Consider the following 24,137-nt stretch of genomic DNA (forward strand, 5'->3'; position numbering starts at 1 on the left):
CAGTAAAAGAATCTATGTCTTATCATCTGAGCTCAAATGTTTGTTAGGAATTTGAGGAAAGAATCTGAACTCACACTCTGGTGCATTTCCCCACACTGAAGGGCATGCAAGCCCTGGGTTAACATGTCCCTTTTTTGCTTTGAGGATTTGTTAAGTAGCAGTCTTAGTTCTAGAGAGATGACAGAAAAAAAGGTGTAGATTCTTGTTTATAGGGATGTTCAGTAGTTATGGTTAATAAAGAGTAATAAATTGCCATTATAAAGGCAGATAAATAGCTGATGAAGGCTAATTACTATCAGACCACCTCATTGCTTAATAGGGTTGTGGCTGGCTAAAAGAGAACACAAATGCTGAATTTCACCAGTACTAGTGATGATTTCAGCACAGGAAATAGATTATTTTGCCCAGTTTCACTCTTTTTCTAGTGAGAATTTTATAATTTTATTTTAAGGGACAGCTCCCTGTACTTTTGAATGTTTCCACAGAGATGAAAGGTAAAGGTTATGAGAAGACTTTAACCATAAATATTTTAAGATTTGCTTTCAAAATATTTTTTTTTCTTTGTTTCCTAATAAGCATGCCATAGATGAGGAAAGCTCCCAGGAATATCTAGAAGTTGTGCACCTAAATAACACAGAGATGGCATTCTGCAGTGGCATCCCTCGTGCTTTCTTGGTGTGTGGTGAATCCAACACACTGTTAAAATGCAGTTCCTTGAACACTCCTTCGTTTAGTGTAAAATGAGAAGCTTGCAAATGGATTAAGTTTCAAATAAAGTTCAGTATGTGCTTTTGATTCTCTGAGTGTCTGAATCACTTTATTTCTGCAAGAAACAGTAACATCTAAAAAACGTCTCAGCTGGATGACTGTAGTAATCACCTCATCTTATTACTTTCAAAAATTTGCATGTTGTGACTTCAGAGGAGAAAAAAAGATTCAGAATCCACCTTCATTTGTGTTGGCATCTCATTACAGATAGTCCTAAAATGAACAGGGTTCCAATAACCCCTGAAGCTCAGTTTCAAGGAAAATTCCTGCCTACAAGGAAATGAGCTCAGGTTCAAATGCAGCCTCTTGCACAGTGAGAGAATCCCCACTGGGATCTCCAGGATTTCAGAACCTGTGGCCCTGAGCACAAGGCAAAAGTCTTTCCTGAAGGTGAAAGCTCAGAGGTAGAAGGAGAGAAAAGAGGAAGGGCAGGCCTGGGCAGGGTCGGGTGTGATTAAGAGCTCAATTTTTATTCATCGTCTCAGCTCTCAGGCCTATTTCTGTGTAATTCTGATTAGTCTATGTTGTGTTGGTGGTCAGCTGTTGGATCAGGTTACAGAACTGCATATGCGTCCTGGTTTCAGCCAGGGCAGATTTCACTACTCCTTACAGCACTGTGTTTTGGATTCTGAATGACAATGGTGCTGATAACACACTGATATTTTGGGTTTTTGCTAAGTCACGTTTATCCTTAAACAAGGACATTTTTTTCCTCGTCTCATGCTCTGCCCATAAGAAGCTGCACAAGAGAAACTGGGAGGGAGCACAGCTGGGACAGGCGACCTGAAGTGACCAGAGGAATATTCCACACCACTGAATGTCATGCCCAGTGTGTAAATGGGGGGGAGTTACCCAGAAGGGTGGCTGATCTGGGCTGGGGAAGGAGGGCAGCAAGGCTGGTGAGGGGCTTGGAAAACAAGCCCTGTGAGGAGCGATTGAGGGAGCTGGAGGTGTTTAGCCTGGAGGAGACTCAGAGGTGACCTTATCACTCTCTACAATTTCCTGAATGTAGGTTTGTCCTAGATTGCAAGGCAATGTGTATTCTATTTTCCATTTGTTAGAGGCGTGGCAGTTATCTTCTGTTAATTAGGCAGTTTTCCTTATCTCTTCCATAAACCAATCCTCTCTCCAGGGAGACATCTGCTGTTAATGGGCCATGGAGTGTCACTGCATGACTGATAAAATTACATCATCCCATTGGGAGATGCTCCGCCCAGAGGGAGGAACCAAGCATTCCTAACTGGATATAATCTGAGATCTTGGGACAATGAAGCAGTTTCTCCACTGGATTCCCAGAGGAGGAGCTGCCTCTTCCACTGGATCTTCAGAGGAAGACTACACCCTTCTACAGGATCCCTGCTCCAAGAGAACCACACCTGACACTCCAGGAGGACTGCAGCCACAATTCCAATTGGACTGCTACCAACAACCAGACCAACAGCGTGTCAGGTTGTATTCTGACTCTGTCAGTGTTGTTTTGATTTACTGCATTGTTTTTTATATTTTTAAAAAATTCTTTTCTTCCCTAATAAAGAACTGATATTTGTGCTTACATATTTTTGCCTGACAGCCCCTTAATTTCAGACTTATGGCAATTCAGAAGGAGAGGGTTTACATTTTCCATTTCAGAGGAGGCTCCTGCCTTCCTCAGCAGACACCTGTCTTTCCAAACTGAGACAAGGTTGTAGTCAGGTGGGAGTTGGTCTCTTTCTTCAGGCAGCAACTGACAGAACAAGAGGACACAGTCTCAAGCTGTGTCAAGGGAAATATAGGTTGGATATTAGGAGAAAGTTTTTTACAGAAAAAGTGATGAAGTTCTGGGATGGCCTGTTGGGGAGGTGGTGGAGTCACCATCCCAGGATGTGTTTAAAAGAAGACTGGATGTGGCACTTGGTGCCATGGTTTAGTTGAGGTGCTGGGGCATGTGTTGGACTTGGTGTTCTTGAAGGTCTCTTCCAACCTGGTCATTCTGTGAATTCTGTGAATTCTGTCATTTTGCATCAGTCAGCAAGTAGTGATCTACCGTGTTGAGCATTTCCAGAGCTGGAGAGAATGAACAACTTTGGGTCCTGATTTGAAGAGCCTGGATCATTGGACAAGTGGCAGAGCATTGTGGGTGACAGCCTGAGGTCCCCAGCTGGAAGAGCTGCCTGTGGAGCTCCTCCATGGGAATGATTTATCACTGCAATGCATTTCCCTCTGACTTAGCAGCAGGAAAATGCATTTCTAAGGATGAGTGTGCCATGGGGAATACGCTATCTTCTCCAACACTGAAGGAAAGGGCAATTTTCTTTTCTAGCCTATTGCTGTAATTATTCTGTTGTGTTTTAATTACCCCCAATATATGTCATGAATAGGAATGGACTTTATAGGATGTCTCCAGATGCAGAGCTTCCAAACATCCATCTACCTCATGATCAAACTTGGAGTCACATAAGGACATCCATCTACCTCATGATCAAACTTGGAGTCACATAAGGAGCTGGGGACTCCAACCTTTTGGTTGCTTCCCTTTAGTGACAGGACACTGAAAATCTCCCTTTGTGAGGAGCTGGGTGCCTTGGAGAGGAGGACTTGAGAGCTGCTTGCTGGGAAGGAGCTGGTTTTTTAGTTAACTGGAGGCAGTGAGGAATAAGTAAATAAAAGAGGGCTTGAGAAGACTGAACACTTTCCTCTACTTTGTATTTCTAGGTACAATTTTTTCCCAGCTTCAAGTTTCTTAGGCTTGAAGCAATACTTAGTGACCCAGGAATCCTTGTCTACCACTAGAAAGCCTTGGTTCATATCTCTGTTTGTCATGTCCAAGAAGGCTGAAACATCCATTTCCATTTAAATCCATAAGAGCAACAGATTCCAATAAATATTCTTTTGTTTGTTTGTTTTGGTTTTGGGTTTTGGTGGGGGTTTTTTTGTTTTGTTTTTTGTTTGTTTGTTTGTTTTTTTTTTTTTTAGTTTTTTGGTATTTTTTCATGCTCAACAGAGGGGCCACCTTTCAGTTTAGAGCACTGGGGAAAAAAGGGGGAAAGTCAGTGCTCACAGTTGTCCCTGGCAAAATATGAGGCCCCCACAGGCATCTTCTGCCACAGCTGAGTATTCTAACAGCAGGTACCCAGCAGGTAAGGAGTCATTCTTTTGTTCCACACTTGTAGTTCTTAAAAAGCAGGAAAAGTTCAGCCAGAAGATATGAGGAGACATTGCTGACAGCCCCTGCTGACTGCAGGACTGGGAGAAGAACTGGGAAAAAAGTGAAAACTCATGGATAAGAACAGATGAATAATTGACACAAAGCAAAATATGATACAAATAATACCAATGACAACAATACTAATAAATGTAGTGAAAAGGAGGGTTGGGAAATAAAACCCAAGAAAGGCACAATTCAAATGATCACCACCTGATGCCTGGCCTGTCCCTGAGCAGTGATGGCCACCCCTGGCCAGATTCCCCCTAGTTTATGTACTGAGCATGATGTTCGGTGCTGTGGAACATCCCTTAGGTTATTTTGGGTCAGCTCTTCTGGACATGCTTCCCTCCAGCTTTTCTGCACCTGCTTTCTGAAAAGTCCTTGAGTTTGGGTAAACACTACTTAGCAACAACTTAAACATCAGTGTGTTAACAACCTTATTCTCATACTAAATCCAAAACACAGCACTGTAACAGCTACTGAGAAGAATATTAACTCTGTCCTGGCTGAACCAGGACAGGCAGGCAGAACAATAATTGTTTATGAGTTTTTGAATCCCAGCAGATCTTGTGGATGAACAGAGATACTCCATGGTCAACATTCTGCAGGTAGAGGCAGCTCCAGCAATGCAGGTGCAAGGTTTTAGGCACTGGGGATGTTTTACCAGCTCTCTACTCATTCTTCTACCTCTGCTCCTGTCACTGTCCAGGGAGTCTTGCAAACTCGGAGTCCTTGCTCTGCTACCATGTAAGTTGTTAGCTCAATTAAGTGTTTTTCTCTGACATTTTGTATGGCTGTTTCTGTGTCCTTATGGCTAAGAGCTTGGGTATGTGAGGAATGTTTTGTTGTCTTCCTGTGTTATAACTTTTTCTGGAACTCTTGGACTATTTGTTTCTTATGTCAGAAGAGTGGACACAGGGGAAATGAGACCTCTTAGGTATTGCTGACTTCTGCTGAAGATGTTAGCTTACTTTGTCTCCTTTGGTCTGTGGTCTAATGACCTGAAGTCAATCACCTTTCTCTTCTGCTTTGTTCACTACAATCTCAGTGTGAGGGATGTCATAAAGGCAGGATGGAAGTTGCTTTACACTACAGAACACAGCTAAAACTATGAAAAAAAAAAACAACCAAACTTGTATATTGTTAGGAAAAATAACCAGGAAAAGAAGTCTTGTCTTGTTTGTTTTTTTCTGAACATAACTGTTATAGCAAACTCTTTTTTTTCCCCACTGGTTTTGGAATCAGGTTTATTTGCTTTGCGTTTGCTACAATTGCCTTTTTCACATACACCGCTGTTAAATTAAGCAGTGAAAATGGGATAGCTCACTCAAGTTTCCTCATATCTCCCTTGGAAAGCACCCAATATGATGGTGCTTTTTTGACCAGCAAACAGAATTTGCTCCTGGGAGCAAAGACACAGATAATTTTTTCTGTTCTTTGTTCTCCATGCTCCTTTCAAGCTGTTCCAATTTCCTCCCTTATTCCTGAGCACCACAGAGCAGCCAATCCAGGTAGCTGAGCACACAGGGACCTGGGAAGTTGGGGGCTCTGTGCAGCAGCCACTCTGCAGCAGGCAGTGCCCACGAGGGGCCCCAACCCCACTGCAAACTCCTGATTAACACACAGCAGCATCTGACACCTAATGGCTTTGTGTGGGAGCTCTCAGTGAAACATCCTGAGTGTAACAACTTCTGCAATTGATGGCACCTCTTGGAGCCCTTCTGGTTATTTAATTGATTGCAGGCTGGTGCTAAGAAAAATGCAGCTCGTGGGTGCTCGAGCTGTTTATTAGCCATTAATAACCACGTGGGTGGACAGCTGCATTGTGCTGATCAATGCACAGAGCTCTGCTCCTGAGACAGGGGAACAGAGAATTTGGCATCCAGGCTGTGCAGGGAGAGAAGAGTTCCCTTCTTGCCTACAAAGGTTCTTGCCCTTGCTCAGCTGGCCTAAACTCTTACAAGAGTTGATCACCCCCAGGTGTTTGGAGAGACATGTTTGTGCCAGGCATGAAAGGCAAGCTGTGTGCTGATGCTGCACCATCTCCTCCCAGCTGAGGAACTGCACAGGACAGCAAAAGCCCCCACCCAGATTTTGAAAAAGTACTGCTTTCCAGTGTTTTTCTGAGGTTTAAAATAGCAGATTTTTGTTTTGCTCTGCTCAAGCCACTGTCACTGCACAATTATGTTGAATACAAATTTTAAATATTGAGAAATGTATTTGTACTGAGGAGACAGTAATTATTTGTACTTCAGCTTCTGTGCCTGATTTTGTGATATCTGGTATGTGCAGCAGGATATCAACAGGATATCAACATTCTGGCCTTCAGGTTTTTCAGTTGTACATCTGTGTATATGCTCATTAAGCAGACACACAAATAGTAGGAACATTGAAATAGTTTTCCAACTCATGGAAAACTAGGAAATTATTATTTTGTTTGTTTAAACTTGGAACAAAAGCTTTCCATGAAATGAGTAATCCTGAAAACCACTTTCACTGTTTTATGTTATATAGTGCATGAATTTAATGAATTTTACTATTTATTAAAGCATCGTTTAGAAATGCATATAATAATCATGCAAAACCATGAAATACTCAAAGAATAAATGATGGAATTGTGCTAAATGAAACTTTAATTTTGCTGAATTTTTCATATCTAGTTTTGAATTGCTTTTCTGCTGGTTATGTCACTCCAGTTATAATACTACATGTCTCCCTCTCCTTGCCACTTTCACTCTAGAATAATTTACTGACAAATTTATGGGTGAGATGTATTCACAGATGGTCACTGGGCTTGTATTTGCTCTGAGTTGAAGATATTAATATTGAATTTATTTTCAGATAAGCTACTGGCCTGATGAAAACCAGCAGAAATTAAAGATAAAACTCATAATGCTCCTTCCTTAAATTCAACATTTCATCTATGTTCTTCCTTTAAGTGCTTTGCTTTGGGGCAGCAGTACCCACCACCATTAACATATTTTGTTATCAACAGGTTGCTATCACTCCTAGCCATGGAGAAACTAGAGGTGGTTTCAAGGCACTGACCTAGAGATGAGGGGTACTTTATCTCATTAGAAGGTAATCAGCACTGTCTGGACCCCTGAGGAATTACTGTCTCATGATTAGGTCCATAACCTGATAGAAAGAAAGCCCTTTGGAGGAGGTTTACTGGAACAATAGGCAAAAGGCAATAGAGCAGGAGATAGGGTGTGCAATGGAAATTACTTTAAACCAGAAAGTAAACCCCAGAGTCTCAAGGCTTCCCCTGGCAAGTTAACAGCCAAGGGTGTATTTTTTTTATTCAGTATATTTATTGCTTATCCATCACAGTTGCAACCTGTGTTCAGCACAAACAGGAAGAGCAGCGACCTGAGGGAAATTGAATCTAAATCAGTTATTTTATTTTCCCCTTCTATACAAAATGCAAACTTAGAGAGGGAGGGGTGGATGGAAATGGAAAGTGCATGTAAACTACTACCTGTCCCTTCCTTGTCCTTCGGGTGATTGTCACATTGGGCCTTTGCAATCAGGTTCTCAGTTCCCTTTGTAAGGCTCCTCTCATTTCAGGTTAGTATTCATGTGGGGTGATGTTGTTGTGAAGTGGCTTTCCTGGCACCTTCGGTGGGGTGCATGCTAATAGGGAGTGATGGAGAGGAGAAAACGTGATGGAGATGTCAGATCCTGTTAACAGAGCAGTACTGCTCTGCCCTTTCCAGCTCCACTGCACCAGGCTGGAGCTCTCTTCCTTACTGCTTTGTTCTCTTCTCATGAAGTGCCTTTGAGAGGGATGAGAGGGGCAGGTCCATGACCATGGCACGCAGGGTAAGGAAAGAAGACTGTTCCCCTATGTCCTCAGGAAACTTAGCTCAAAGGTGGCTCTACTGTGTTCAAGGACATGCAAAACTGGACATAACAGTTGCTGCTGTAAGGACCAAATGCTCTTCCAGAACAAAAGACACTCCTGAATACAGAGCAAAGGCAAAAGAACCAATCAGTTTTATTTTCTCCCCATATAGTTTGCACCTTTGCATAATGGGTTTCTCTTCTTTCCTCCCCTGTCTCATTTTTTCCCAGCATAACACCAGTTATTATAATTATTGTTGCAGCTGCATCTACAAAACCTATGAAACCCTGGAGTTGTGCTTACGTGGACTGAGAAGCATCTTGTCTGACTGTAGCTGTCGAAAAGAGAGTTGTCACCCTGGCTCTCCCCATCATCAGTATAGGCAGAAAAAACTGTATCCAAAGAGGCCTTCAACCCATTTAAATAAGGTTCCTTAAATAAGGGAAAAATTCTGTTTCTACATTGCCCCTAGGAAGGTGTCCTACTTTTGGCAGATGAAGCGTGACATGCCTCATCTTCATTTCTTGCTGTGGCTTCACAATTCTTTGCAAACACCATGGACTTTCACTTTTCAGCCCTTTCCACTCTGAACTGTGTCTGCCAAGGGATTAACACATATTTTAGCTTGTATCTGCATTAGAGGAGCATCTCTGTAAGTGTTCATAAAAGCATTATCATGCTGATTGTGTGCTCTGGATTGTGACCCAAGCATGCCCAGAACAAAAAATCGTGGTCATTCCTGTTCTCTGTGGAAGGATATGGAAACCTGCTCATGCTTGTTCTAGCCTGGTGCATGTCTCTGGTTGGCCACTGCTCAAGGCTGTACATAAGCCATAAAACTTATCCCTTTTTTTTTTTTTTCCTAGAGCATTTCAAACCCAGGAATTCCCTTGAAATCACAGAATAAGCTGAGTTGGAAGGGACCCTCAAGGATCATCGGGTCCAACTCCTGACCTTGCACAGCACCATCCCCTAGAGTCGCACCATGTGCCCAAGAGTATTGTTCAAATGCTTCTTGAACTCTGTGAAGCTGGTGCTGTGACCACTGCCCTAGGGAGCCTGTTCCAGTGCCCAGTCACACTCTGGATGAAGAATATTTTCCTGATATCCAACCTAAATCTCCCCTGACCCAACTTCAGGCCATTTCCTTGGGTCTTGTCACTGCTCACCACAGAGCAGAAATCAGTGTCTCCCCTCCTCTTCCTCTTATGAGGAAGTTGTAAGTGCAGTGAGATCTCCCCTCAGTCTCCTCTTGCTTTACCCATCCCACTTCCCCCCCAAAAAAAACCCCAAACCAACCAAACAAAATACAAATCAGCATTTTATAGCAGGATAAAAGTTTCACTTGAAAGTCCCCAACCAACTCCATTATTTTGTAGTAGTCTATTTCATGTCTTCTCAGCATGAATAGAAGACTTCAACCCTCCCTTTCATAAAATTATGGTGATTTTTTCCATACAAGGAAATTACATTCCCTGTAATGGAAAATATACCAATTAAAACACTTGGAGACTTTTGGTTTATTTGTTTTTCATTTTAGAAAGACATCATAACAAAATCTGGGATTTGATGTCCATAGTTGATATATCTTGTTTGTATTTTCTGTGGAACATCCTGAACATCCATTATTTTAATAACTAAGCCTGTACACACTGAATTCTCCTATCATCCTTATCTCTTGGCTACTGGCAGGAATGCTGATGCCTATCTCTCCTGTTGAAAGATATTCAACATTGGCAGAAGCTTAGCTCTTCTTACCCAAAATGACAACCCGGCCAGACAACCCCAGAGTATCTTAATTTGTCCCAAAGAGTGCAACTTTTACAGAGCTCTTGCTCCTTTGGGCTCCTGGCACTGCTTAGTCTTCCCATCTGTAATGGGAGCTAAGGTAGGTCTGTGCTGGAGAGATTTAACTGCTTTGACCTTGCTCCCTATTCTTTCATTAGATTGCATTTTAGTAGGATGAATTTTGCAAAACCACAGATCCATTGTGTCTATAGTTCCAGAAAATGATTTGGTGCAGCTGCCATTGGCAATGTTTCTGTTTAGGAATATTGCTCCTGTGCCATATGGATTTAATAATCTCTGCTTAGCCCTGTTTATAAGTGTTTTTCAACTGCAGGCAAAATGACAGTAGTGATTATGAAGGGAGTCAGGGAAAACCTTTGGTTCCTCAACTAAATGAATTAACTCCAGAGTTTTTAGATGCATTCCTTCTTAGCTCTCTCCCTCTTACATTGCTTTGCATTTTTAAGCCAAAGGCTTTGATTTCGTAGTGATTTATTCAGCATCTTTAGCAAGCTGTTAATGAGGGAGAGAAACCTGGAGAGGTAGATGAGACTTGTCAGAGACAGGCAAGGAAGAAAGGGACAGGGAGAGGGAGGAAGGACCAAAATAAGGAAGGAGAGGGTGGGAAGACAACAAAGATTGAGAGCAGAAGGAAAGGGGTATTTTTGTCTCTCCAATTCTTGGATATTATTCTTGCTGATTTTCTTTTCCCTTATTCTGTGTGTTGGCAGAAGTGAAGTTGGCAAGCTTCATGGAGAAGAAGGTGTCAATGTCCTGGTGCTGCCAAGCAGGTTCCCACGTCTAGATGGTGCATGCAATGCTTGGCAAAAGGCCAGAAACTGTGTTAATGGATTTACTAAATAGCAGCATTTCTCTGTATTGATTTTCTTAGGTGTTCCCAGAACTCAGGGTGAAGTAGGTAGCTACACTTTACCTAATTTTTTCTACTAATAAATGGCCTCAAAGAGAAGCATTTAATAAAGAACTTCTGGTCTGGTGGCCATTGTCTCAAAATGTCTCTCCAGAGGGGAGATGATGTAGATTATTAAGTATTACATTAACTGCAAATATTACTGGCTGTACTTGAAGATTGGGGTGGTAATTTTTATTGTGCTAAGCATGATTCTACTCTTTTAAAGAAAAAGGTAACTTTGCTCACAGCCTGGTGGTGAAACTGTGAGTCTGAGTGAATGGCTCAGGCAGGTAATCTGGCATATCCATGTATCTTCTCTACTCTGTAGAATCAGCACTGGCAAAAACATTTTCAAAATATGTGTGGGAAGACAAACAAAAGTTTAGCATCAGTGCTCTGAATTTACAGGTAGCCTTAGCTTTGTGTTTCCGCAATGTGGATTTTAAATACATGCATTAATAAGAAATGTGCATGCTGAATATAGTTGTACCTTGGGAAAACAGATTTCAGGTGCCTGCTTGTGTCCCAGTTGTGATTCTTACAAATGTCTTTTGACCATCAGGATCCACGCCTTTAAACTTTCCCACCCTGTACCCAAACAGTAGAGTCCCTGCTCTGCCGGGTGCAAGGGTGCTTGGATACAGGACAAGTACAAATAAACAAATATACTATAACACATCAATTTATCTGATTTCTCTGAGACAAAGGCAGGTGAAAAACTGGCTTTTCTCATTTTCATTGTGGAAAGGTGCAGGTGAAGAGGGATGGTGAAATGGCTGAAGGTGAGCTTGGGCTGAAGAAACAGTAGAGCAAATGGCAGAGGTAGAAAGTCTTTGGAGGAGAGGTTGAGACAGGTTTAAAGTCCTGTAGAGCTGGAAACAGTGAAGATCCTCAAATTCTAGAAAGGAAAAATTAGGAAAAGGAAGCCAACATACGCCCACTTTATTAAAATATGTTCTTCTCATTTTGGAGCAGCTGGACAAAAGTATCCTGAATACTGACAGAGCTGATGCACCATGCCCAAGAGATTCCCCCCTTCAATTACTTGTCAAACTGATAGGCTGACTGTGCTGCAAAAGCCAGATTTACCTGGGCAGCCATGGTCCCCAGTCACCATCACCAATGGGTCCCTTTGCTGCTTCTGAGCCCTGTCTGCTTCTGAAGTGGGATGAGACAGTGTCCTGGGACCCTGAGAAGATTAATATGCACCTTATTTCTTTATCTCCACTCCTGGATCCTTTCTGAGCATGCCATGCAGACAGGTTTGCATTCATAAGGCAAAGGGAGCTCAACAAGTATTTGGTTGTTAGTGGTGCCATCTCCCTTTAAGTTAAAATTTTATTTTTCTTGTGTATAACAGGACAGCTTCAAAAGAATCTCAAAAATTCCCTTGTAATTCTTGGATGACAGAAATATCTGCAGGAGTGTTTTACTGGAGGCCCTTGTCAGAATGCTCAAGGGACATTGTGGTTGAAGGTGACATTTTCTGAAGAAGGAACAAAGATGTGGACAAAACAAGAAAAGGTGAAGTTGAACTTGAGACCCCTCTTGAACTTCACACTTGCCAAGGAAGTCAGGGAAAATAAGCTTAGAATTTTTTTTCCTGGTTACTACAGACATTCTCAGCCTGTGGCTACTGTAGGAAAACCATTTTTCTCCATCTATCACCATTACATTTCCCAGGGTAGTTCAGTCAGTAGAATGATTAAATAAACAGAGATACCACATGGAAACACATTTTTACTATTATAATTCTCTGTTTAATGCAATGCTTTAACTAGGAATACAACTCAGCAGAAGTACATACATATATATTGCATGTAATTTTAGTCGTCGCTTCAAAACATTTCAAACCCTCATCATCTTATTCCTGCATGGCTTGTTTTGATGAAATACCTTCTTTCTTCATCTTATATACCGGATGCTGCTGAATAACACAAACTTTTTTTCTCCAAATGGAACATAACATTACATCCAAATTCCCAGTTAATATAACTTTATCAAACTTTGCTTCCACTGTATGAATGTTGTGTATAATATATGTATATCTATACAGCATATATAAATATATATCTATAATGTTTATATAATCAAGTGGGTCAGCTTTACACAGCTAACCATAAACTTGTGCTTATCTTATTTATATGAGATCAAATGTACAGCATCAAGAATTTGACCAGTCCCCCACTTGTAAGATTCTCGGTTCCTGGTTTTACCACATGATTTTGGAGATCACATACATGTAATGCATTCCTTCTTTCTTGCAGTAGTATTTTCTTTTGAAGAAAAGAATGCAGGTTTTTTAAATATATATATATATATATATATAAATGAATAACAAGTTTTTCATATTGTTAAGTTAAAAAAGATCTCAAGAAGAGATGAGGTTCTTCCTCATACGTAGAGCTCGAAGCAGAATTTGACATTCATTGTAGATATATTTACATTATAAGGTTATCTGAATAACATTACACATAATGTATTATTTTTCACACAGTCAAGATACGGTGTTGGTCATGTTAAAACACACTATCTAAAGGTATTTACAAATTGCTAGTCCCTAACTTACCAACCACCTCAGCTAAGTGGCACCAGAAATAAGGGATAGGATAGAAGGATGTTTGTTGATTGGCAGTCAGGGCATTCCCACCAGTGTTTTTATAACTATTACTGCCACTACTGCCAGGATGTGCTTCAGGAAAAGGCTGTCTTTGGAGTAGAGGTGGAGAGATAGAGTCTCCAGAGGGGGCAGAAATCCCTACCTCCTCCCTGAAGCCTTCATGAACTGGGGGAAGCAGAAAGGCAATCCAACTGTGACTTGCTTGTCCCTTTGCCAGTAAGAACACACCCTTGTCCCCCTGTGCTTTCTCCAGTGCTGTCAGGTGAGTCAGTCCAGATATTAAACACTCAGTGTTTAATATCTTAAATTCTTAAATAAGTTCTTCCTTCCAAGGGCGCTGTAACACGGGCTGTAATCACACCGCCTCATGTACCACACAGAGCTGCTTCTGCCAGAGTCAGAGCACTTTGGATCATCTCAGAAAATGGTTTCTGTGTGCTACTTGGCAACTATGATCCAGAAGAAAAAAAAACAAAACAAAAAAACCAAGAAAAGAAACTCACAGTTGAAAGACCAAAAAGAGTAGTTACTGAATGGCACTCTTCAGGTAATGCAGAACTTTGGAGGGCAAAAAGACTCCAGAATTTATTTTCTTTTATTTGGTTATTACTGGGATAAAATGTGTTCAAAAAATCTACCCAGTACTCTGAAATATGAGGCCTGGGAGGACTGATGCTCATGTAACCCACTAGCTCCACAGTGTAGCAAAAGAGGCCATTGCAAAAGGAGGGAAGTAAAAATATAGGACAAATAATTGCATTGGTTGTGGTAGATGTTCAACTCAGCCTTGCTGTAATTACATTCTTAGGTTTGGGCTCTCAGTGAATACTCTGCCCGTAAGCTCATGAATGAAAGGGGATTCGAGGGAAGGCAGCCCTGCATTTCTGTTGCACAGAGCAGAAAATTAATCCGTGCATGTGGCAGCATGATATCCCACTACGAGCACATTCACTCTTTGCCATTATCCACCGTTGTGCCTAACACAGAGATAACACAACCGGGGAACAAAAGAACTGATTTGGCTTTGTTTCATCTGAGGGTTTGTTTTACTTCCAATTTAAAACCCATGCAGAAAGGATTTATGGAACTTGCCCGTCCACACAGTATCTTGGGCTTCAGTGGAGGAGGATATTTCATGCTAGGGAAGGCAGTTTTTGGGTGGGGTCAAAGAGGTTAAACACCAGCATTCAAAGTGCCCAAAAGGCAAGTGAAACTACAAGCCTTTAGCTGCAACACAGGTGACACTTGTTAAAGTAAGGAGGAAAGCTTTTTGGTAAAACTGTGGCAAAAGAGGAACAGACGGAGAAGAGAGGCCACAAAAAATTAAAGACCATCTCTGAGGTTCCTTCAAGGCAAGGTTCTCTACTAACTTTAAAAAAGAAAGATTCCTTAAAAGTCTAGAGCATTTTGTAACACACCAGAACTGAAAAAGCAATATTGTCTACAAATCATACCCTTGTGTCTGTAGTGAAAGAAAAGCTAACTTTTTTTAAGCCTCTCAATTTTTACCACTTGCACTGTTGTCATCTGGAACTATTAAGCTCCAAACTCACTGTCTGCAAACACCCCCCATGCACAGGGAAACAGTTTGTTTCCCTGCCCTTTTTTATGTAAAACTTTAGATTCTCACTCCCAGAAACTCCACAATTTGTCAGAAATTAAAGATTTTTCCAAAGTATTTTAAGGGGAGAGGGAAAAAAAACATCAGCATGGCTCTACTCCACTCCTGCCCCCAAGCTGCATTCACGTCAATTTTCCGGCAAGTTGGCTGTCAGGATGCTTTACCTATTCAGTCCTGCTAGGCCAATGCCATGATTAATTTTGGGGCATATAGTGGCAAGGAGAAGTACTGTCAGCAGAGATGAAAAATTCAAAGTGTGCCATCCCAGCACCACAGGAGAAACTGGGAGCTGTGTCCTGAGGCAACACTCACTCATCCACAGGAATGTCCCATTCATAGGAATGAAGGAAGGAGAGCAAAATCAGTCAAAACTGGGGAAGGGGACAGTGAGTTTTCTAGCAAGTCCCATAGACAGATGGACACATTCAAATCCATAAGGAGATAAAATAAAAAAAAGTCTCTGCCCTCCTGCTCCTGTCCCTGCATGAGAGGCCAGGAGCTGCTGAGCCACTTCAAGGGTTTCTTCAGTGGTGTGTGGGCTGTTTTCACCACAGCCACACTTCTTGAAGGCACCTCTTCTTGTCAATATGTTTTTCTCCACCAGAAGAGTATAAAGCAGAGGGCTGATAGATTTAGCACTTGCTTTTGTCCCCTTCATGCTTTGTGAATGCCAAACAACTGATATCTAGAGTCCACTTGAACACTCCCATCCCTGTGAGCTTTTGTACAGGGAAAAAAAAAACAAAACCAGAAAGCAAGTAAGAAAAAGCAATCTGACCTATATAGTTGTGTTTGTTGTCTTTGGACTGCCTTTCATCAGGCAACATTCAAATACTTTGCTATCTTTCAACAGATCCTATGATTCCTAATAAATCAAATGAAAATCTCAAACAGAAAGAAGGCTGACAAGTTTTTCTTAGATTTTGTTCTCACTGGAAAACAGATTTTAAACATTTCTTCAGCTTGCTTTCTTTCTTTCTTTCTTTCTTTCTTTCTTTCTTTCTTTCTTTCTTTCTTTCTTTCTTCCTTCTTTTTTTCCCTTTTTTCCTTTTCCTTTTCCTTTTTCTTTTCCTTCTTTCTTCCTTTCTCTTTGACCACAGACATCTTTAATAGTCAAAAAAGTTGCCCTCTGGATTGATGCATCTCTAGTTTGCTGTTCTCTTCCTGGAGCATGAAGGTAGGGCTGTCCCATGACAGCACAAATTACTCCCTGTGGGCTGCCTCTTTCTGGAAATAATAAAAGAGGAAGCAAAGGAGGGGCAAGAAGTTCTGTGCAGTTTTTTGTTGTTGGTTATTGTTTTTGGGATCTTTTTCTTTTTCTTTTTGTTCTCATGAGCCACCTGCACACTGTGCTGGATTTTCATGTGAAACAAAAGTGGCCAGCACAGCACCTGGTGTGGATGTGCCTCTGGGATCCTCCAGCCAAGCTCAAGGTGAAGATGAGGCAGCTCCAGCAGTAGGGCCACCTGGGGCCTTGGGGACCACAGGGTGCAGGTGACAGCCAGGGAAGCCGAAGTTACCCAGGGAGAGTTGCTCTTCAAGACTGACATCTAGATCCTGCAGATCTATCACTCAGGAGGGAAGTGAAACCTGGTGATTGTGGTTTGGGACACAAAGGAAAGACATGAAAGCTCAGAGGATATTCAAGAAGAAATTATTTTGCTGTTCTGGACCATTGGCACACTGAGCCACAACCACCTGAAGACCCAAGAGGTTCCCAATATCTGAGGGCATGTTCTGCCTCTTCTCTGCCTTCAGGAGGGGTGACAGTGCAATAAGTGTTGGCTCTGCACCTCCCAGCAGCTGGCAATGCACGCTTGGCAGACAAGGTTCCATGCAATATCTTGAATATTAGTTGGTTATTTTTCATGTATATAAACCATGTAGGGTTGTGTGTTCGCATACCTGTGGAGCCATTTATAGGTGCACTATGTCATCTATTTTTACACTGTTTAATTGTCTGCAAATGTAAATGTACCATAAACTGTTACAGGTGGGAACACAGAGGATTGTGTGTCCTGCAAGCCTTTTAAATATACCATAACACAAATCAAAGCATCTTCTGAGATCAAAAGTGAGGGTGCTGCTAGGGAAAAGTGCTGGAAAACTTTAAAATTATGCTTTTCCTTTGCTTATGTTTTTATTTATTTATTTTTTTTTTGTGAATGCTGGCCACAAAATACTATTCTTCCTGTGGTATTTTGAGTGTCATCATATCACATGATGAAAGAGTATAATTGCAATCTATCTATCGCACTTCTTAACCTGTAGGAGTGTCCTTATCTGTTAGATTATTCATTATGAACAAGTGATAGCTTCAAATATGAGAATAAGGGATTTGAACACCTGCCAGAAAACCAGAATTAAAAGACTAAGTATGGCAATACAAACTATTATTTCCCAATTTGAGTACCTGTACTATTGATACCCACAGCACTTGCTGAAAGCAAGAAGCAGGTGTATTTCTTTTATGAAACTTTTCTAAAAAAAGTCAGATTTAGAAATTGAACATATTTGATTATATTCTATCTTGGGATTTTATCTGGATTTTTCTAACACTGTAAGGGAATGAACAACCTAGGAATGTGTAAATCCTTCCTTTGCCCTGTCAAGATGAATAGTGAATGAAGTTTTAAAAGGCAAGCAGTGCTCATTTTGGCAAGATTTTTCATTTAGTTATTCTTCCTTACAAGCAGGAAGATGAAAACAGTGATTGTAGATATGACTCAAGGCAAGTGAGGGTTGCAAAATTAGATCCCTGGCTGTAAAGAGATAGTTATATTAGGATGAAATCACTAGGGGTATAAATTCAATGACTTCATATGAAGACATGTTAATCCGGAATTTAACATGGCCTTAATTTACTGCAGTTTAATCCTCCTTATTTTCACTTTCAGCTGGGAACTTGTGCTGCAAAACATGACAATTGTCATGATACCAGAGTGCTTTGACACCGTGTTCCATTAAGCTTGTCAAATGTTAAACTTAATTCTGCAAGATTAATTTGCCTGTAATCTCAGAGACTGCTATTTTGAGGTGCATTTTGGGATACTCTAGAGTTGTACAATGAAATAACTGGATGAATTGGTGTCCTGTTTGGTGGGTATCTTTCACACCACAAGAGATCCTCAGGACACTGTCTATGCTTTTTTTGGGTAAGAAAACATATAAATGTACCTTTGTTAGGGCCTGGAAGTTAGAGGTACGAAGAAGGAGGTGAATAAAATATGCATAACTCACAGACAATTCTTGTTCTAAGTAATCTGATACCATCTGACCTGTCCATAAAAGGTTAGTTTTGCTACAGTAAATATCAAATATTGGAATACTAAATTCTTTGTCAGGCAGAAATGATCTAAATTTGACTTAGTGTAGAGTAGCAAAAAATATTTGAACTTAACCCTTGCCAGACTCCCATCAAGGCTATTTTAATACCTGTTTTTCTGTAATCACAGTTTTCCTGTCTGCATTTTTATTAGTGTTACCCCTTGACTTACAGTCAAAATATGGCTCTCAGGTAGTACAAGGCAACGTGATCAATATATTTTCCAGAAAACGAATATCTTGTGCAGGATTCATCAAGAAAGGACCCCATTTTCACACTAAGGGCTTAGCAGAGCTTGATCCAGATAGGTATGTCGGTCTATCTTATTCTTTATCTCAATAAATTAATCATAGAATTATCTTTTGAGGGGTCAAGAGCATGGTCATCTAATATTAACTATTCATTCTGTGAAGCCTCAACATACCTCTTCATCTGTACATCCAACTTTAAATGGATGTAGCTTTTCATTTTTCTAGTAATAATCTTGTTTATATTCTTCAGCTGAGACCCTTTGTTTGGCCACCATGGTGGCTGACAGGATGAGACCTTTAAATTTACAGCTTCTTTTGATATTCAGTCTTGCCCTGGACAAGTAAGGTACAGAAAGGAAGAAAAGGCTGATGAAGGTAAAAGACAAATCCACAGGTTGATGTTATGTGACGAATAAAGTGAACAAAATAGTCTCAAAAACTTTGGTTTACATGGATGCTGAAGAAGTCTTGGCATGTTGCAATCTGGACGAGACCACGTCTTTTCACTTTGATCTTGACATGATGAAGTAGTCACAGAACAAAAGCCCCTGGGATGGGGCAGCAGCAGACTTGGAACAATATACAGTGGTTACACGATGTGCATAAGAACACTTTCAGAACTGATGTGGTTTTGGAAATGGGGGTGTCATAAACAACATAAAAAACTTTCATCATGATTAAGTTTCTTACATGACAGTGGAAAAATAACTTTAGACAACTTTGAGCTTTAGAAAATTTCTGCCATGATTGATTCGGATTGTGCAATGGTTTTCCAAACTCCTATGCCTCTTCCACACAGTTATTATTAAAATTTAGTTTGTGTTTGGTTTTTTTGTTTTGTTTTGGCTTTTTTTTTTTTTTTTTTTTACCTAGATGAAGACATAATAAACACATACAGGAAAAAAAAAAACAAGAAAAAGAGAATGAAAGAACAAGTACTTTACACAGAATGACCCAAAAATCATAGACTTTAAAGCCCTTCTGCAGAGTACTTTCAGAAAGTAAGGAACTGTGCCTCCAGTCCACATACTTGAATAATTTCTCAAACATCCCCGTGTCCTAAAGATTTATTTTCATTTGTTAAAAAAATGTTTTTAAGTGTAGTCCTCAGGGGTACAGCTGATGCCCCTTATCAGTATTTCCACTAATATTCTGGATTGCACATTCCATAGAAGAACATAAAGTGCTGTAGCATCAAGGGTTTTTTTAATTTAATTTGGTACTTCTCCACCCTTTCCATAATTATTTTCATAATTATTTTTACCTTGTAGCTCCTATATTCTTGTAATGACACATAAGAAGGTCCTTAAAGGTCTTCTTGAAGGTGGCGTTGCAGAGCGCGTAGCAGGCGGGGTTGACGGTGCTGTTGATGTAACAGAGCCAGTAACCCAGGGTCCATACGGTGGCGGGGATGCAGGATGTGCAGAAGCTGTTGATGAGCACCATCACATTGTATGGGGTCCAAGTGATGATGAAGGCCAGGAGGATGGCCAAAATCGTCCTTGTCACCTTTTTCTCTCTAGAAGGGGGTGGTTTCTTTTTGGCTGGCTGCTTTGTCATCTTGACGATTTTCCGGGCTACACTGTTCTGCTTCTCCTCCCCGTTTGTGCCTACAATCTCCACAGTAGTGTTGGTAGGGGCACAGCAGTCCCCCTTTTGGGACTTGGTGACTATCCTGATGCATGTCAGCTTGGAGTTCTCTGCTTTAACATGGTCTTCGGAGGCAGAAGCCTGTCTGGCATCTTTGGTAGCTTCATCCTCTTTCAAGTTGGAAGCGACCACACTGATGGAAGTGGAGTCGTTGGAGCTCTCCTTCTCCCCTTGAACACAGTTATTGGTCACAGTCTCTTCACTGGTTTTTCCATTCTGAATTTTGCTGTGCTCCAATCCATCCCCGCTGGTCGGGATATTGTTATTGTTTGGTTTCACTATTTTGCCTTGGACAAGGCTGGGGGAAACTGTTTCTTGGTTTTGGGCAGCTTCCTTTTTTCCTTTCTTTATCCGACTCTTACTGGCTCGAGAGATTTGCCAGTAAAGGACAGTCATGATGATAACAGGCAAATAGAAGGCTGCAATGGCAGTGCCAAAAGTGACAGCAGGGTTGGAAAAAAACTGGATGTAGCAGTCCCCATCTGGGACAGTCCTTCCTCCCACAATGAATTGCCAGAAGAGAATTGCAGGGGCCCAGAGGATGAAGGACAGCACCCAGGCGGCTGCGATCATCATGCCGGCCATCTTCGTGGTCCGCTTCACAGGATATGTCAGGGGCTTGGTGACACAAAAGTACCTGTCAAAGCTGATAATGAGCAGGTTCATTACAGAGGCATTGCTGACCACGTAGTCGAGAGCCAGCCAGAGGTCACACACCACGGGCCCCAAGGGCCAGTAGCCTATCACAGTGTAGAGGGTGTACAGGTTCATGGAAAAGATGCCGATGATCAAGTCAGCGCAGGCTAGGCTGAACAGGAAATAATTGTTGACAGTCTGGAGGTGCCTGTTGACTTTGATTGACACCATGACCAGGATGTTCCCAATTATGGTGACTAGGCTGAGAGACCCTGCCACCAGGACGATGAACACGACCTCGACAGTTTTATAGCGGCTCTCCAAGGCCATCACATTTTCAGAGGAAGAGTTTATGTACGTTGAGTTATTCATTTCGCTTCTGATAACAAGATACCCAGTTACAACTTAAGTCTGCAGAAGAAAGAAAAGAAAACAGATACCATCAGGAAGTTAGTCCCTTTGCCTTTAAGGAATGGATCTCAAAAATACCAACTTGGCAAAAGTTTAAAGCTAGAAAATGTATTCAGGAAAAATGAGTCAGCTTTGGCTAAGGGAAACACCTTACAGTGTACAGTTTAGGAATAACAGAACAATAGGCTAGCTCTAAATATGTGAGAAAGGCACACATTTGGACCGAAAACTGCATTTTAAACTTCTCAGATGCATTTTTCTCTTTGTTATTTTTTAAAACTAATATTGACTTGAATATTTTGGAACTCAACCTGCATATTATTTTCTTTCTTGCTAACAAAATAGTTCACTTTGCTCATTTCAAACCCTATTCCAAATAAAAAGTCTGGACTGGATGGTGTAACATTCTTCTAATCCAAAGTGAAGCTGTGATCTACTGAGAGGCAGATCATGGGAAGGAGATCTCTGTTTCTGTCTTTCATTTTCCACCAGGCATGCTTCTATGAAGTTTATGGAATGCATTTTTATCATATCTCCCCCCAGTTTTTTTACCCTGCAGTTCTTTTTTTAGGCAACACATACGAAGATTTTGGCACTTCATCAAGCTAATTAGCCTGTCAATAAACAAAAGAGGTTGGGTCTGTTGAAGTTAACAGAGTTCGTAAACTCACCTCAGTTGATCATTTACCTATCTAGTTAGATGCATACATATTTTATTTCTTTTTTTTTAATTTCAGTAAGATTAAAGTTATTTTTTACTTACTTTTGAGTATTTGTACCTGGATAAGGCATTGTTGTTTGTTGGGGTTTTTTTAAACATGGTATTATCTTTTGATGCTTGCTTGATTGCACTTTTCCCATTATGTTTCAAATCACAATATTTTTAATCTGCATCACATAAAGCTAAAACAAAAGCTCTGAAATAGATAACAGGGTAATGCTAAATAAAGAAACAGATAAAAATCAGTTCTGTTTACACATAGCAATTCTTTTTATGCCCCTTATACCCTACTGGCAGTGCTCAATAAATAGTAATTAAATTGCTAGTGATACCCATTTGATAGCAGACTAAGAAAACAGTGCATGCTTTTGCCTTCAGGATATATTCTATCCTTTTGTGCATCCCCTGAAAGTCAATAGAATGCACTAGAATTGTACAGCATCTGAGTGCTCATTATTTATGAGCTGTGCTCAAGGGATTATTGAAGCATGAAGGCCAGATGTGACAGGAAAGTTAGAGTTTTTTTCTAATTACAATATTCTGCTGTTTTCCCTCCCATGCATAAGGCATCACTTCTTTAAGAAGGAGTCTCTAAACATGGTGGTGCTATCAAAGGAAGACAAAAAAATTATCTCTGTAGGGCTCCTCTGTATACCAGGGATTAGAAAATTCTCCTCTGGTCCCTCTGACTAACCTGCTGATGCACAGACACATGCAGTCCACGTCACTTCAAAGGAACAATGCATTTTTACTGTCATTTCAGAACTGTGCTTTTTGTTTTTTTTCCAGATGCAAAAGAAATATGATGATGCAAAATGTCAGCACAGTGGCAAACCCCTTCTGAACTCTGGGAAAAATAAGCAAGCCTGTCTCTGTGGACAAGTCAAAATGCTAAACCAGGGTAAAAGGTTTTTTGTCTGAGGAATCTTCGTATTCTTGAAATTTATGCTTAGAGAAATACAGCTGGCAGAGGGTGGGGCTCATGCATTTGCTTTTTCTGTCAAAAACAGCTAAAAGTTTTTTGCCAATTCTATGTTGAAGTGAATACATGAATAAATAGAGGAACATAAGGCTCGACAGACATTTATTTCTTGCTATCTATTTACAGGTACAACACAAGTCCTTGAGATCGGGTTCAGGATAACAAAATGAGGAAGAGAAATGCTTTAGTTAAGTGTGTGCTTTGTACAGTAAGAATAGTCTGAGTGGAATGTAGCAGAATTTCTACTCTGTGCAAAAACATCGATGGGACACCTTAATATATAGGACTGACATTTCAGCAATTCCCAGTCTATTTTTCTCCCAAAGCGTCACAGCTGAGCCGCTGGTTATCCAGTTAGATATATAAGGAGGCATCAATTTTTTGGACAAGCTAAGAATTTCTCCCAAGCAGAGTTGTTTATGAAAATTCTTTGCAGAATGCATTTTTAATGAAGAGGCAAAATCATGCATAGAGATGTATTGATTAAAAAAAAAAATCAGCTGAAGAAGGTTCATGATCTAGTGCTCTGCAGCTACCTCTGGTGACAGAAAGTGAGTGGGGGAGCAAAATGGAAATGAGTGAGAGTGGATTAGAGACAAAAAAAATATGCTTTGTTATAAGGAAACAAGCGTTACTCTATAATATATTTTTGGAAAACTGTTCAGAAGTTCTGCTTTCATTCCACTGAAGAACAAAATTAATTTTAAAAACTTGAAACTTGTGAAATCAAATTACCATTTGACTTTATTCCTGAGTCTTTTCACGTGAAATTTTTACCCACTTTCACTGGAAATATTGGCAATTCAGTAACAATTCCCCTGATTTTATGGGGTTCTATGGGATGCAAGGAGATGGATGAAAGCTAAAAGCTTATATTACTTGCTAGGAATAGGATTTCATTGTGTTAATACGAATGGAAGCAAAGCAAAGGAGTCTCTTTCCCTCTTTTAGCACAAAACTTTCCAGCCCTTAAGAAGGCTGGTAGCTCTGGGCTGCAAATTACAAGGGCAGTTACAGATTTTTGAGGTACAGGGAAACATCTGCTGTGGCCAGCTCCAGCAAAAACTCCCCTTTGCCTGCATTAGTGTGAAGGCAAAGCGCGGCATATTTTGCTGTGTGTGTTGATGAGAGGGTGTAGGGCTGGAGAGACCAATCTGATTTCTACTGACGTACATGGTCACTGCTCAGAGTACTAAAATGACCCACACAGAGGCAGGGGTGTGCACGCTTCCCAACCCAAGAGCCCCTGCAATCCTCTGGGCTCCTTCCTGCTGGCTCCAGTGGGGTTGGCATCAGGTGCACAGAGAGGGTTCTGTTTCTCATCGTGGCTGCTTGCTGCCTCGCTGTAGGACTGTCTGTGCACTGCTTCTGTTTTTGTCTTGCCACAAAGCCCATCTCTCCTGCTGGAGAGGCAGTTGTT

General features: G+C 40.9%; 1 protein-coding gene across 8 annotated transcripts in view; it reads right to left on the reverse strand.

Moving 5' to 3' along the window:
• Positions 1–7,883: 7,883 nt before the first annotated feature.
• CHRM2 (cholinergic receptor muscarinic 2) overlaps positions 7,884–24,137 on the reverse strand; it is an 88,925-nt gene continuing 72,671 nt past the window's right edge. For 2 of the 8 annotated variants that reach the window (XM_038153811.1, XM_038153812.1), the window contains exons 2-4: positions 21,567–21,628; positions 19,582–21,014; positions 7,884–8,396 (exon numbers count right to left, since the gene is read on the reverse strand). In XM_038153811.1, the coding sequence (XP_038009739.1) occupies positions 8,219–8,396; positions 19,582–20,975 (1,572 nt within the window). In that variant the 5' untranslated portion in view covers positions 20,976–21,014; positions 21,567–21,628 and the 3' untranslated portion in view covers positions 7,884–8,218. Of the gene's footprint in view, positions 8,397–11,236; positions 11,690–12,237; positions 16,332–19,164; positions 21,015–21,566; positions 21,629–24,137 lie in introns of those variants that run through there. The other 6 variants (XM_038153810.1, XM_038153813.1, XM_038153809.1 and 3 more) reach the window with 5 other exon arrangements.

Source organism: Motacilla alba, chromosome 1A (assembly GCF_015832195.1).
Source record: "Motacilla alba alba isolate MOTALB_02 chromosome 1A, Motacilla_alba_V1.0_pri, whole genome shotgun sequence".
NCBI lineage: Eukaryota > Metazoa > Chordata > Aves > Passeriformes > Motacillidae > Motacilla > Motacilla alba.